The sequence below is a fragment of the Drosophila santomea genome, chromosome 2L (assembly GCF_016746245.2).
Source record: "Drosophila santomea strain STO CAGO 1482 chromosome 2L, Prin_Dsan_1.1, whole genome shotgun sequence".
Lineage (NCBI taxonomy): Eukaryota > Metazoa > Arthropoda > Insecta > Diptera > Drosophilidae > Drosophila > Drosophila santomea.
Window position 1 is genome coordinate 11,954,273 of NC_053016.2, and position 13,139 is coordinate 11,967,411.

Below are 13,139 nucleotides of genomic sequence, written 5' to 3' on the forward strand. Positions count from 1 at the left end.
TATTCCGATTAGATAAGCATTAGATTGATAAGGAGATATTTATAAAAAGTGCAATGAAACATAAGTAGAAGACAACTTATGCGGCGTATTAGTTTTAGTAAACAGATGATTTAGTTACCTATGTAGTGCAGAGATTATCGCCTCAAAGAATATGACTTTATGTGCATGTTTTTTGGCAAACGCAGATTAGATTGGATTTCAAAGCATTCTTTATAGAACTTATCTTTAGATTCAATTAGTAAAAGACTTATAAGATAAGAAATTCTGTGCAGTTGACTAAACATATGTTAGTCATAGAACGCAAATTAATGATGATTTCACTTATTTACCGAGAAGATAAATAAAGGTTATAATTGCATGTTTTTTGGACATGTCGAGTTATATTTTTTACAGCGCCCCTCCATATACCCCTGTTCTTAAAATCCCTCAATGATTAGATAGGGGCTGACACAATGGTCCCCCAATCATAATTTTGATACGTTAGCTCCAAATGGATTTCCAAATGTGTGTCTTTGAGGGACTTTTTTCTCCCGCTCCACGATCACGTTTCCAAAACCCCCAATCATGATCCGATGATCACAACAAATTACACGAACACAGGGCGAGACAGGGGAGCATTGAGAAAACAGCCAATAAAGTTATCAAACCACTTGTGACGGTCGCCAGACACAAAATCAAAAAATAAAATCCATTCGAAATCTACCCGAACAACACGTCAAATTCCGAGAAGCCCGAATAAAACACCAAGCATATAAACATAAGAAGCGATGCGCGAGGCACGACAAATTTTCATCGCATTTATATCCGAAATTAAAAAATTATGCCTGGCGCCAGACGAAAAGAACCCATCCCAAAAAAAGATTTCGAGCCTCATGAATGGCGTGTCAATTTGGTAATTGGAAACTAAAATCGGAGAGTAGCCAAAAAGCTATAGAGACCCGCTTAGAACGTCCGCAAATGGCACGTTTCCATCTTGGAGTTTGGCGCAAAATAAAGACAGATAGCGATTTAGCGATTTGCCGGTGATTTGCATAATTGCGTGATTCGCATACCGCAAAATGTACATGTGTGCCAGTATGTGAAACTTACTGTGAATCATCTTTATGAAGACTGGCTGGAATCCCAGACAACTCTTAGACCCGATGAGTCCACAGCTATTCCCATCTCATGGTAATTCAATGATACAATGAGTCAAGTGCTGGCCGCTTTCGCCTCCATTGTCAAGTGTTCGTTCGATTATTTCATTCAAAAAAGAAATTCATGAACGCAATTCAAACGATTCACAATCCGATTCTGGTACGTCGAACTGGACCAGCATGCAACAATTTGTGGTTCGTTGGCAGGGAGGCTGGTAAACCTCTTAAGTGCCCAGTACACCACGAAGGGAACAACCTGTTTTCCCAGCACCATAACAATAATAAATCTTTCTACGTGTAATGAAAATAACATAAATACATTTGAATTTAATAAGTTTAAATAAAATAGATAAATATTTATGTAGTAAATGCTATGTATCAATCCGATCATTATAATGCGCCTTAGTTCTTTAGTTTTTATCTCACATATTCGCATTCATCACATTAATAATATTTTATTCCTGTTGTGTGAAGGAATTTCTCTACTGCGCGTTCGGGTTGAACATGCGTGATGTTGCAAGTCGGTTTGTTTTGGGAAATTTAATTTCCCAGAATGAAAAATCATAAGATTCTTTTAAAGCAAATCTTAAAGATATAAGCAGGGTAAAACATTTAATTTTTTTCCAATTTAATTATTATATTGTATATTTTCGAAGAAAAGAAACAAGAAATCTCTTAACAAACCTAGTCATTATTTTATTTTATAAGTTCTAGAAAAAATTTATTGTACAAAATTATCCACACAATACAAAAGACATTTTATAATTATCTAACTAAGCCCGAACATAGTTTTCATTAAATATATTTGTTTGTTTGTTCCACTTTTTGTATTTTTCATACTAAGCTTTCTATTAAAAGATATTATCCTAAAAATTCCTAGAACTAAAAGATTGCTTTTTATTCATTTTATATGCAGAATATGCACTGCTGAGTAAACGCACGAATCAAAATACAGGGAATTTCTCCACGCAACTCGAGCGCCATACAGTGGGACTACTTCTGTACGGTAATAGATAAAATACATGTATGCGATTTTAAAATATTAAACATAAATATGATGACAAATTGTATTTTAATTGCCAGTTCTTGTTTTAAAACGTTGTAAGATAAATAGTGCTAGATAGTGTGAAAAGAAGGCATAAATCCGGAAATATTCTTTGGAAATATTGTTTTAAAAGATTAATATGTTTAGATATCAAATATATCTGTTAATTGATAAGTAGTGCTTCGGGTGGTGTTACATATTCTATAAAATAAGCAAAGGGTTGGAAAATAAAACAAACTGCTTAAATGCTGATTAAAAAGTAGATACTTGAAAAAAAACAGTATTTTGCTGGCACTGGCAGACCCACTGTGCGCCTTTCGAACATGTTCGATTGGAGCCCCGCATGCCGATGCACGGATTCGCGGTGGCAAACCAGTTTTCGTTGCGCCAGTCATCGACGGGCAGCTCGCGTGGACAGTTCGCCTTCGCTTCGGTCGCTCGTTTGCTTTGCGCGACCAGCTCAATTTGAAAATAAAATTTTGGCCAATAACAAAATTGGTTTTTTCAATTTGCCAAGAAAACAGCCGCATCGAGAAACCGAGAAACCGCAAAGAAATGCGACGCGACACGCTGCCAACAAATTAAATATAACCTAAAGAAGTATGTGCAATAAACCAAGAAACCAACAAACCAATTACCATCGAAACCAAATTCAAGAATTAATATGTCAGCGGAAATATCAAAACAAACGTGTTTGGCATCCCATATGCGAAAGCAACGCGCCAAGAAAATATAAATAATAAGCCCCACCAACGTCAGCAAACAAACTCATACGAAACCCGGCCAATAAACAGCTTGAAAAGTGCCCAAGAATCGTTGCGAATGCGAAAAGATACATTTGTATCTTTGGGCATGCACTTTGCAGTTCCCCCATCCATTTCCCTAAAAAAATATACACACAGTGTTTGTTGTGCGAAAGTAAAAACTACCTGCAACAGACTGCAGAGACAGACCTGCCCAGACCGAAAAACCCGAAAAAGAAAACCAGTTTTGTGAAAATTATTGACTGCGCTCTTGTGTTGGTTTTAGTTTAGTTTTTATATCTCGTTATGCCTCTCTTGATTGTTTTTTTTTGCTATTTCTTGGTTGCACTCCTTTGTGAATTGCTGAAAGGAAAATGGCAATAATAACAAGCCGAATTTGGCGGCTGCCAGCGAACAGATAGAGGAGTCATAAATAAAGAGAGCGGAATGGATAGCATTGATAAGAAATGCAATTGAGGGAGACATAAATTACCCAAGGTGTCAAGGTGTTCTAGCTTAAAACTGAGGTGCAAACATGGCTTTTGTGGATAGAGTAGTTACAGTCTGTAGGTATATGATGTTAGATTACTATCGGATTTATAGCCACGATTTATGTTTACTACGATAAATGAAAAAAAAGGGTTGAACAAATATTTGAATAGTTTGTTGCTGAGCTAGGAGCCTTAAAAATTGAATAAAGTTTCTAAAAAGCAGCATACTCAGTTAGAACATAGTCAGCTTATAGAACTAAACCAACCCAAGTGTGTAACAAGAGCCGACGCTAGCTAATAATTATCAAAAGTAATGAACCTAATGGTAGTCCCCTTTAATTCTCCACCCACAGTCAACTCGAAAAGTGCAACATTCCCCCATAAATCATAAGCAAGCGTTGCAGTTAAGTTACCGCTAAATTCTACGATCCAACTACCAAGCAAAAAACAAAAGAAAAAGATCAACCATCAACGTAGGCTAAGAAACAGAACGGAAAATGCTCATGCACACCACATCAATTTCCACAACGTCGACGGCCACCATGACCAACTCATCGTCCTCCGCCACGCCCACACCCGGCTCGACCTCCTCCAACAACAGTGCCACGCTCGACACGCTGCACCAGCAACAGCAACAACAGCAGCAGCAGCAGCATCAGCTGCAACAACAACTGCAGCAGTTGCACACGAACGCCGCCAACAATTCGCGGCCCCCCTCGCGGGCCCCCTCCATCCTGGACAGTCCGACCCTGGCGCGCGTGGAGCGGGCTCGTCTGCGACTGGAGCAGCAGGAGCGGGAGCGGGAACGGGAGCGGAGCAGCCAGCGCGAGGTGGGCGGCGGCAGCGGAGGGGGCGGCGGTGGCAGCAGCACCGGCACCGGCAGCACTGCCACCACCATGAATCGTGAGGATAGCCTGGAGCGCAGCATTTTGGATCCCAAGGTGAGCTTGCAGCAACAAACTCTGCACACAGAGCAAAAAATCTCGATCTTAAAAGTGATCTTTAATCAATTAAGATATCATAAAAAAATGATGAAAGAAACTAAGCTTTCATTAAGAAAATGATTAATTAGCTTCAGAAAAAATCAGAACATCTTTAAATATTATTAAACAAAATTTTGAAATACATTCCATTTTGTTGCCACTCAAACTTGCAACGAATAAGGTGTTCTTTTTCCCTGTTAAGTTAAACGCAATTATTTTTTCTCAGTGCACTATTCCACATACGCGTAGGATATAAATTCCAATTAGGTGGGGGGATCGTGAAAATCCTACGTGATAATGAAGGCCCAAGTAACTGAGCATATTATCGCAGCGAGTCATCTGAAAACATCTCGGCAATCTGCTCAAAGCATATATTTTAATCTTTTAATTTATTGAAAATGCTCGTCAGATAATTCTCGCATACCTTGAGCGCTTGATAAATGTCTGGGGAGGGTCTTCAATCGGTCCAAAGAAATTCTGTTTATGTTCACAGACAACGGAGACAACTTTTAAGAGTTTACATCATAGGAAATAAAGTCTTATAAATGGTTGTGAAGAATATTTGTTCCAGCTAAAGAAATTCTTAAAATTCCACGAATTTAAATCTTACGTCATCCTATACGAAATATTCTGAAGAATATTCTTGAACCAGATGACTTGGTCTTTGAGTCATTTTGGAAAGCCAAATAATCTAAACATCCAGTTATTTAGCTGTGCTTTATTAAAGTAATAATACTTTAATGGATTTATACAGTAAATATTGACATATTTTAAGTACCTAATTCAAAAACTGATAAATAAAAAATTAGGCCAATCTCCATTATATGTTGCCAAATCCAAGTACTCTCTCTCCCTAGATAACCAATTTCTTCAATCTCATAAAGCTCTTATTAGATTTGGTCCATAACCAAAACAAATGCGCACATGATGCTGCAAATTAGTGGCTACCTTCTACTAAAACCAAATGAAGCACGTTGAGAGTGGCAAAGGCAAAGGCAAATAGAACAGACATTAGGAGGATGGAGTGAAAGCAGAGGGCCTAAACCGAGTAAGCCATACACACATTTTTTTGCTGGCCACGCCGCAGTTCTTGACAGGGCCATTTCACTAATGGCCCAAGTCCTCCTTGAGGCCTAAAGTAGCCGTAGCCGCCTTTAAGCTATAGGTTACTGACTGCCGGGCCAACTGAGGAGATGGCTACTACTTCTCGCTGTCCGAACACGGCCTTCTGGCTATATGTAAATGCTTTTTATTTTGTTATTATTTTGTTAACGCTCTTATCGCTGTCGGTTTTTTATCTCCACAGTGCTGGGGTCTCATCATCTGGCAAAAGCCTCTTTAGGCTCTGCGCATTTTTATTTCTTTTAAGCTTACTGAGGTCCACAATCGAGTTCACCAGTACCTTTGCATACATGAAAATGGACGGAGTTGTGCTCGGCTGTGTGTCCAGGTAGCTTAGAACCCAGTTCTCAGGTAGCTGGCCTCGCTTCAGGGTTGAGAACATAAACTCAGATAATGAATTGCGAAATATAGATATCTACCGGGTTGGCAGTAACGATGTTATGCTCGTAGATAGCAATGAGCTAACATGTTAGATAGAATTTTGTGAACTCTTATCTGTTATACATAGATACTATTTACCTAAGAATGAATGGAGGTGATTGAATAGATAACACTTCTTTTATGTTTCCCCACATTTAACGCTTTGATTATCCTGAGTACTGCCTCTTAGAGCAGCCAAGGTTCAGGCTCTCAGCTCTTATGTCACATCATCAATTCTGTTTGGCCCTTTGCCAGCAGCCAAGTCAAGACTGATTACCTGATACAGGCAGAGCTTTGCCCTAGTCAACTTGTAACAAATTGTACGTAAGAGTTTTCGGGCCAAATTGCCTGCATAATTTCTGTGAGGAACCCCACCTTTCGGGAAACTGCAGCCAAAATATTTCCCCAGCTAACTTCCTTTTCAGAAGTAGGCTCCTCTGTGAATTGCTGGCGCCTCTTGGTCTGCACAATCCTTGCAGGATTTCTTCTTGCCACACGAAATCGATACAAATTGCGCAAGAGGCATGATAAAAAACGATTTCGGGTCAACCCTTTTTGCTGCAGTGCTGGGTTGGGGGCTCAAAGTGGCAGATCGTTGAACTCGCAGCAAGAAATAACACCTCAGCCGAGTCATAATTAGTCACACTTAAAAAGGCATTGGCCCAAAGACAACGCGGTCCGTTAGTTGGCCATGCGAAATATGAGCAAAAGTGAGGCAGACACCGCGAAGTGAAGACAAAACCCACTTCGGTAACCAGAGACCAAAAAAAAAAACCTGCGCAGTTGCGAGTGAAATGCCAGAAAATGCTTTGCCATGTGCCGGACTTTGAGATATATAGGTATAGGTATGTTTGACCCAAAGTGGAAGTGGAAAGATACCCCCATACCATTGTCCATCTTGCAGCGGCTCGTTGCACTTGGCTGCAATTGCAATGGCAGAAGGGCCCAGCTGAGCAGTTGAGGGCGCATCTGGAGCAGAAAGGTGGTTCCAGTGAAAAGGCCTCGAGAGGAGAAATCTCTTTCATATTTCTATCGCAAAATGTATCTGATAGCGACACACGACCGTGTCCGAGGACCCACTGCCACGTAAACCATTTCAATAAATTTTACATTCAATGTCAATTTATTTGCTGCTCTTTTAAGCGCTCTATTCAATTTAACGCGGCACACATTCCACGCGAATATGTGAAAATGTTCCGCTGCGCACAGTGTGCTTTTGAAAAAAAAATTACAAAAAAAAATCTCACAAAAAAAATAGAATGATAAATGAAAAATACATGTTTTCGTATTTTACATGCCTGAATGCGCAGAGCGGCCTTAGAAATGGTCAGCAAATGCGAGTGTTTCGGTGTTGAATGGTCGAGTGTTGGGTGAGGAGTGGAGTTGGTCATTGGATGAGTCAGTGTGAGTTGTGGGGGCCATACAGAGAAAGAAAAGAGGTATATGTTAGCAAAGATTGAGTGGGATTTAAGGATTGGTCAAATGGCAAGTTCCATCTCTCTGAGTAAGAAAACTGATACTGTGGCATATAATATAAAACTTGCATATAAGCGCTATAGATCTAACTCAAAACTACAAATGGATTCTTGATGATTATTCATTCTGGCAATTTTCGAGTGTTTTGAGTTCCAGTCCCAAACATGAGTAAACTATTTTCACGTATAAATAGATCTGAGCCCATTTCTTCAATTAGCGCGCTATAAATTGTTCCAAAAATACAAATAGCTCACGAAAACCCACCGAGTGAAAGGGGAGATTGTTGGAGAACAATAGGAATAACAGTAAACCTAGTAACCGCCGAAAGGTAAATAAATAGAAAACAAAATTTCGGTGGGGTTAAGCCAAATGCAGCCGGGTAATTTGAGTCGTTTGGCCATTTGCCTCACAGAATTGCCTTCGCACACGCAAGGCCCCAAAATCGTGGAATAAATTCGAGAGACAAGTGAGCGCAACACACTACACACACATATATAACTCTTATCAGCGAGGAAAATAGAGCAAACCCCTCTGAAAAAAAAACCCTCGGATAAACTAAAAGTAAACTAAACAACTGAATTTTTTTGGGGGGGAAACCAAAGAGTCGTGAAAGAGCTGAAGGAAAGACAAAAGCGTCGCAAAGACGACACGCAAGAAATGCGTAAAAATAAAAATGAGCCAAAGAAAAAATGATACAGAGAAAATCATTTCATTCAACCCCAACCCCCCCCCAGAAAAACGCCCACCCACACCCTGCCCCACTCTCAACACAACCCCTCGATGTTTTCATTCATAAAGGCGAAAAAGAGAGGAAAACTTTAGCGGAAAATATGCTCAACAATAAAATATACAAATAAATGGCCGGGCTTAATGCAAATAAAAGGGGAATGGGCATTGGGTTGTGGGTTGTGGGTTGTGGGAGGCTGTGTAGCTTTGATAGGCTCTTTGAAATGGCTGGAAGGGGGTGGTGCTGGGGGCTGGTGGAAGGGGGGCAGCGAGGGAATTTTCCAGTCCAAGGCAGCAAAACCAAATGGCACACAGAAGTGCAATTTTCGTCGGCGAATTGGGGTAAAAGGGGAGCAAATCACAAATGCAAAAAGGAAATGCCAATGGAAAAATGTTTTCCTTACGCGAATTGCCAGCAAGTGGGATTGCCACCGCCTTAAAGCTAATATTTTTTGGGTTACATTTTTGTTTTTTTTTTGGCCTGAGCAATTGCATTTAATATTTTGTGGCTTCTGGTTTTATTAGGTCGGTCGGAACGTTTTGAAGTTCCGTTCTCATTTTGTTTTGTTTTACATATGTACATATCTCAATTTGGTTTCCCTCTTCGGGCGTGTAAAGTGATATATCACAATTAAGCTTCTACACAGTGACCCACTAAAATTCACAGCAACATCAGAAAACCACACTGAGAGAAATTTCTATATACTTTGTGAGTTTTTTATAAATCTGTATTACTTTGTTTTCTTGAAGATCTTACAAGTGCCAGCAAATGCAGTTCAATGATATGTATTTCTTTGTTTGTCCAAAAATTGCAGTGCTTTCCAGTGCACAACAGCTGAAATATTTCTTGTTCTCTACTTAATGCATTTTGATAGATTGCATTAAGTGCGCGGAGATGGCATAATGTGGAGCAGCCAAATTGATTGTGTTCGGAGACAAAAGGGAGGTTATGTGGGTGGAAGGAGAAGTGGGTGCGAAAGGGCTGACCTCGACCGAAGATCAGAAGAATTTGTTAAGTAGCAAATGCTTCAATTTGTTGCAGGCTTTTTGTTTTAAGATTCTATAAAACATACGGAAGACGCATTAAAAAACATATGGTAAACTTTCATTCTGCGAACATTGCATGCTGTTGATTGTTAATAACATTTGTTTGTAAACAACTTAAAAAGAGCGCTTATTTATAGAAGAAAAATGGAGCTAAAGCAAAGGACAGTTCACACATATGAGAACTTGTTTGAAAATCGTAAATACATATATTAATAATACTAATGGAATTTTCAATTTAAAAGTCATATGCCTAACTAATTAGTTGTCGAATTTATTTTATATTGTTATGGCACTATTGTTAGCTTAAACAATTTGTAGAACTCATTTATATGCTCGTTTTTCATCCATTACGATGAGTTAGAACAGCATTTTCCGCGGATTTTCCTAGTTCATCGGTCTGACAGTTACTTCCATGGTCGAAAGCTTCTGAGATCCCGCTTTTCCCAGCTTCCACATTTTTCGCGACGACTTGCGGCAATGCGGCAGGCGGAGAAATGTTTCTTAGGAAATCTGCCAAGACAATGGCAACTGCATACAATTTGCATATTACATCAACATGTTGCATGCCGGCACCGGCACAGTCAAGATTGCAGTTTGTAGCAGCAGCGAAATGTTGCATATGCAATTGAGTTAAGCGCCCTGCACTCCCCCAGCTGCCACGCCCCCTTGAAGTTAAACGAGGCGTGGCAACAAGATGCATCCAAAGCCGATGATGACGATACTGATGATACTGATGATGATGAAGACGATGAAGATGATGTGGCAGACACAGCCGCATTGCAATCAGTTTTTGCTTTTGTTTTCGCTGCATTTTCTGTGGCAAGTCGAATGCGTGAGTCGGGCGAGCATTTGTTTCCCAAGTCGCTGCAACTAACTATGTGGGGGGCTCCATCGTGCACTTGCCACACTTAAAGCCTGTCTTCGCATTTCATATTCACAAAACACAGCGCACAGACGTAAGCAATATCTACTTAGGCCTCCGGGCGCCACGCCCCAAACGCCCAACGTCGGAAACAGACTAAAAATTATTCATTGCTCTTTGTGTATAATTTCTTTATAATTGCCATTTCCCGTTTTAATGAATTGTTTATACTATAAAGAGAAATATACAGAGAGAACAGCCGTAAAGACAGGGGTCATGGCAACAGCAACAGCAACAATGCAAACAGTCATGTGCCCCCGAATGGGGCAAACTAAAATGCGGACCCAAACCCACTCACTCATACGAACACACGCATGGTGCACCTGAAAAAATATTAGCTTGATATATTTAAATGATATCCCTTTAATGCGATACATATTGAAAATACATTTAGAATGCAGTAGCTCTCAAGTTAAAGCTCTACTTTCACAGTGTTTAAACATTGATCAGTTAAATGTAGTTATGTAATTTGATACAAAATTCCCAATTTTGTTCGGTGTACTGACAAAAACAAGGGCCAATCATGGGCTGACCATTTTCATTGCTTCCGTTCTCCACTTGCTACGCTTGCCGTTGCAGTTTACTCTTTTTTTGGGGGTAGGTTGTTGCAACTGTTTGCATGACAAACGGAAATTGTTTTCATTTGATTAGTGCGAGTTGCGTGGAAGGTGGTGCACATGTGTGTGTGTGAGTGCCACATGGGGGGATTTTTTGTGGATAAAAGGGTATGTTGGATACCCAGGGTGCGACCCCCAAACCATAACCGCATTTCGCTACAAGGGCACGAACTCTTAATGCATTTGCCCCAACCACATTGGGGCCTCCAGCGTAAATTGCGTTGATCTAAGATAATGACCATGATGATGATGGTGATAGTGATGGTGGTGGGGATGAAGGTGTGTTGTCCAGCCCAGACTATGTTTTTTACGAGCTTTTAATGATATAATAGAAGCAAGGAGTGCTGCACTCACACATCATTAGGCCAAGTCGCGTGGGGCGATATTTTACGAGTGTTTGTGGATATCGGGCATTTATCACAGTCTAGTTACCTACTTTTAGCTTTTAGCAGGAAAATATAACTATGAATTCTACGATATTTATGGTTCTCCCAAGGGATAAAGTTTAAAGTTTTCCCATAAACTCCCTGTTGTTTCAATCTCCTTCCACTCGAGAATGACTCATTTAAATGGTCGGATTATTGCAACACTATTAATAGTTCACCTACCTCAACAACTGTGCTCATAAATTTTCTTAGGAATTTGATTTCTTTGTTGGCTCTCTTGGAGCAAATTAGTCAACGCTATCAGCAGAAATAGCCGTATTCAGTTCGAAAAACTTATCAATCGATGTCGTCTAATTGAACGTACTGTGGCTCTTATCAAGGAATTTTAGATTCTTTTAAACACGGCGCCGGCGACAATGGACAGCTAAAAGTTGACATCATACCCTGGTATTTACAGCCGATGCAAAAAAAAAAAACAAAAAATTAAACAACCAAGGCAAACAGAATTAAAATTGGTAGCGCGTTTGGCTTCGTATGACATCATAGTTGGGCGATTGTGTGGGAGAGGCAATAATTGTGGAGTGGAAAACGAGGGTGCTGAGTGCCAAGTGGGTGCCAAGTGCGTGTGGCGCTTACATAACTTATCCTCCATTAAAAAAGCTGTACCCATGTCAAGAGAAACTAGCTTTATTCCAGAAGGAACTATAGTTATTTAAAGCAAAAAAAAAAAATATTTTGATACAGAATTTATAGTTCTTTTAAGTGCAGCAGCCTTTGTTACAATTAAACTTAGATTTACTCTTAATATTTGAACAAAACATGCAACATCAAACCGAATATGTCTCCTATTACCAAATACAACTTTTATTACTTACCTAAACAATATACTATATATTTTAGTTATTCGCAAATTGGCAAAAAAAACAATTTAATTGACAATAAAATTCCCATTTATTTCTGTTTTTTTCGTTCCCACACAAAAACTGCAAACAAAACGAAACGTCTCTCTTACATGAACGCAAACCCAATATGTTTACTCAATCCTGCCCTGCGTTTCTACCTTTCCCCCCCCCCAAACAACCAAACACACACCCACAACAACAACAAAAACGAAAACAAAATGAAAACAAATGAAAAACTATCGGGAAAATACGAAAAACAATTTAGAAAGAAACGGCGCCCTGGCATCAGATGTGGACGCACATGAAACGCCTCTCGCACGCCTCCAAAGTCAATTCGACGAGCAGCCTGACCGCCCAGAAAACCGATGTGGGCGTGGGCCATCATCCAAACATGACACCAAATGCAACAGCAACAACAACAATGGCAACGGCAATGGGAACAATGACATCAACGCCCGGAAAATGCATTCTATTTCCGGATAAGACGGCCTCCCTGAAAAGCTCTATGTATACGCAACAGGTGTACTTCAGGCCCGATATGGTACGAACTTTAGCTAATTCCTAGATCTAGATTGAGTTTATTGGCATGGTTTTGGATTGACTTGGTTTTGGTTATACTCTCAATCAACGTAGATATTGCTGAAATTCGCTTATTGTTTATATTTTGTTTTTCTATGGCACTCTTCATCCATCTTCCCAAAAGCTATTTTAAGCCCTAATTTACGTTAATTTCCCCTCTTGCTAATGGTTTTATGGCTCTTTGACTTTGGTTTCGTTACACAATAGCATACGCGTTTCGTTTTCCTAGCAAAATATATTCAGTCCCCGTTTTTTATTCCATGGCGAATTTTTAATGCATCCCCAAACTCTTTGGAGCTCAGCGTTGCATTAAGCGCAATGGCGAATGCAATAATCATAATCATAATAATGATCGTCATTAACCAGCGACATAGCAAAATACCAGAAATTGACTTTGCCAAGGCAACCCCACACAAAAATGCAAAAAAAAATATAAAAGGACAAGTGCACCACAAAATCAGTAAGCTCAACTTTATGATGCATGCAAAGTTGCGCTCTATGGGGGTTGGCATTATATATGAGGTAATATGCCAGTCAACTACAG

The 13,139-nt window shown here is 39.8% G+C and overlaps 1 protein-coding gene across 5 annotated transcripts in view; it reads left to right on the forward strand.

The window, feature by feature from the left end:
- Positions 1–2,585: 2,585 nt before the first annotated feature.
- LOC120458091 overlaps positions 2,586–13,139 on the forward strand; it is a 39,165-nt gene continuing 28,611 nt past the window's right edge. For 4 of the 5 annotated variants that reach the window (XM_039645611.1, XM_039645612.1, XM_039645613.1 and 1 more), the window contains exons 1-3: positions 2,586–2,781; positions 3,769–4,356; positions 12,282–12,557. In XM_039645611.1, coding sequence (XP_039501545.1) covers positions 3,913–4,356; positions 12,282–12,557 — 720 coding nt within the window. In that variant the 5' untranslated portion in view covers positions 2,586–2,781; positions 3,769–3,912. The remainder of the gene's footprint in view (positions 2,782–3,768; positions 4,357–12,281; positions 12,558–13,139) is intronic. The other variant, XM_039645615.1, reaches the window with a different exon arrangement.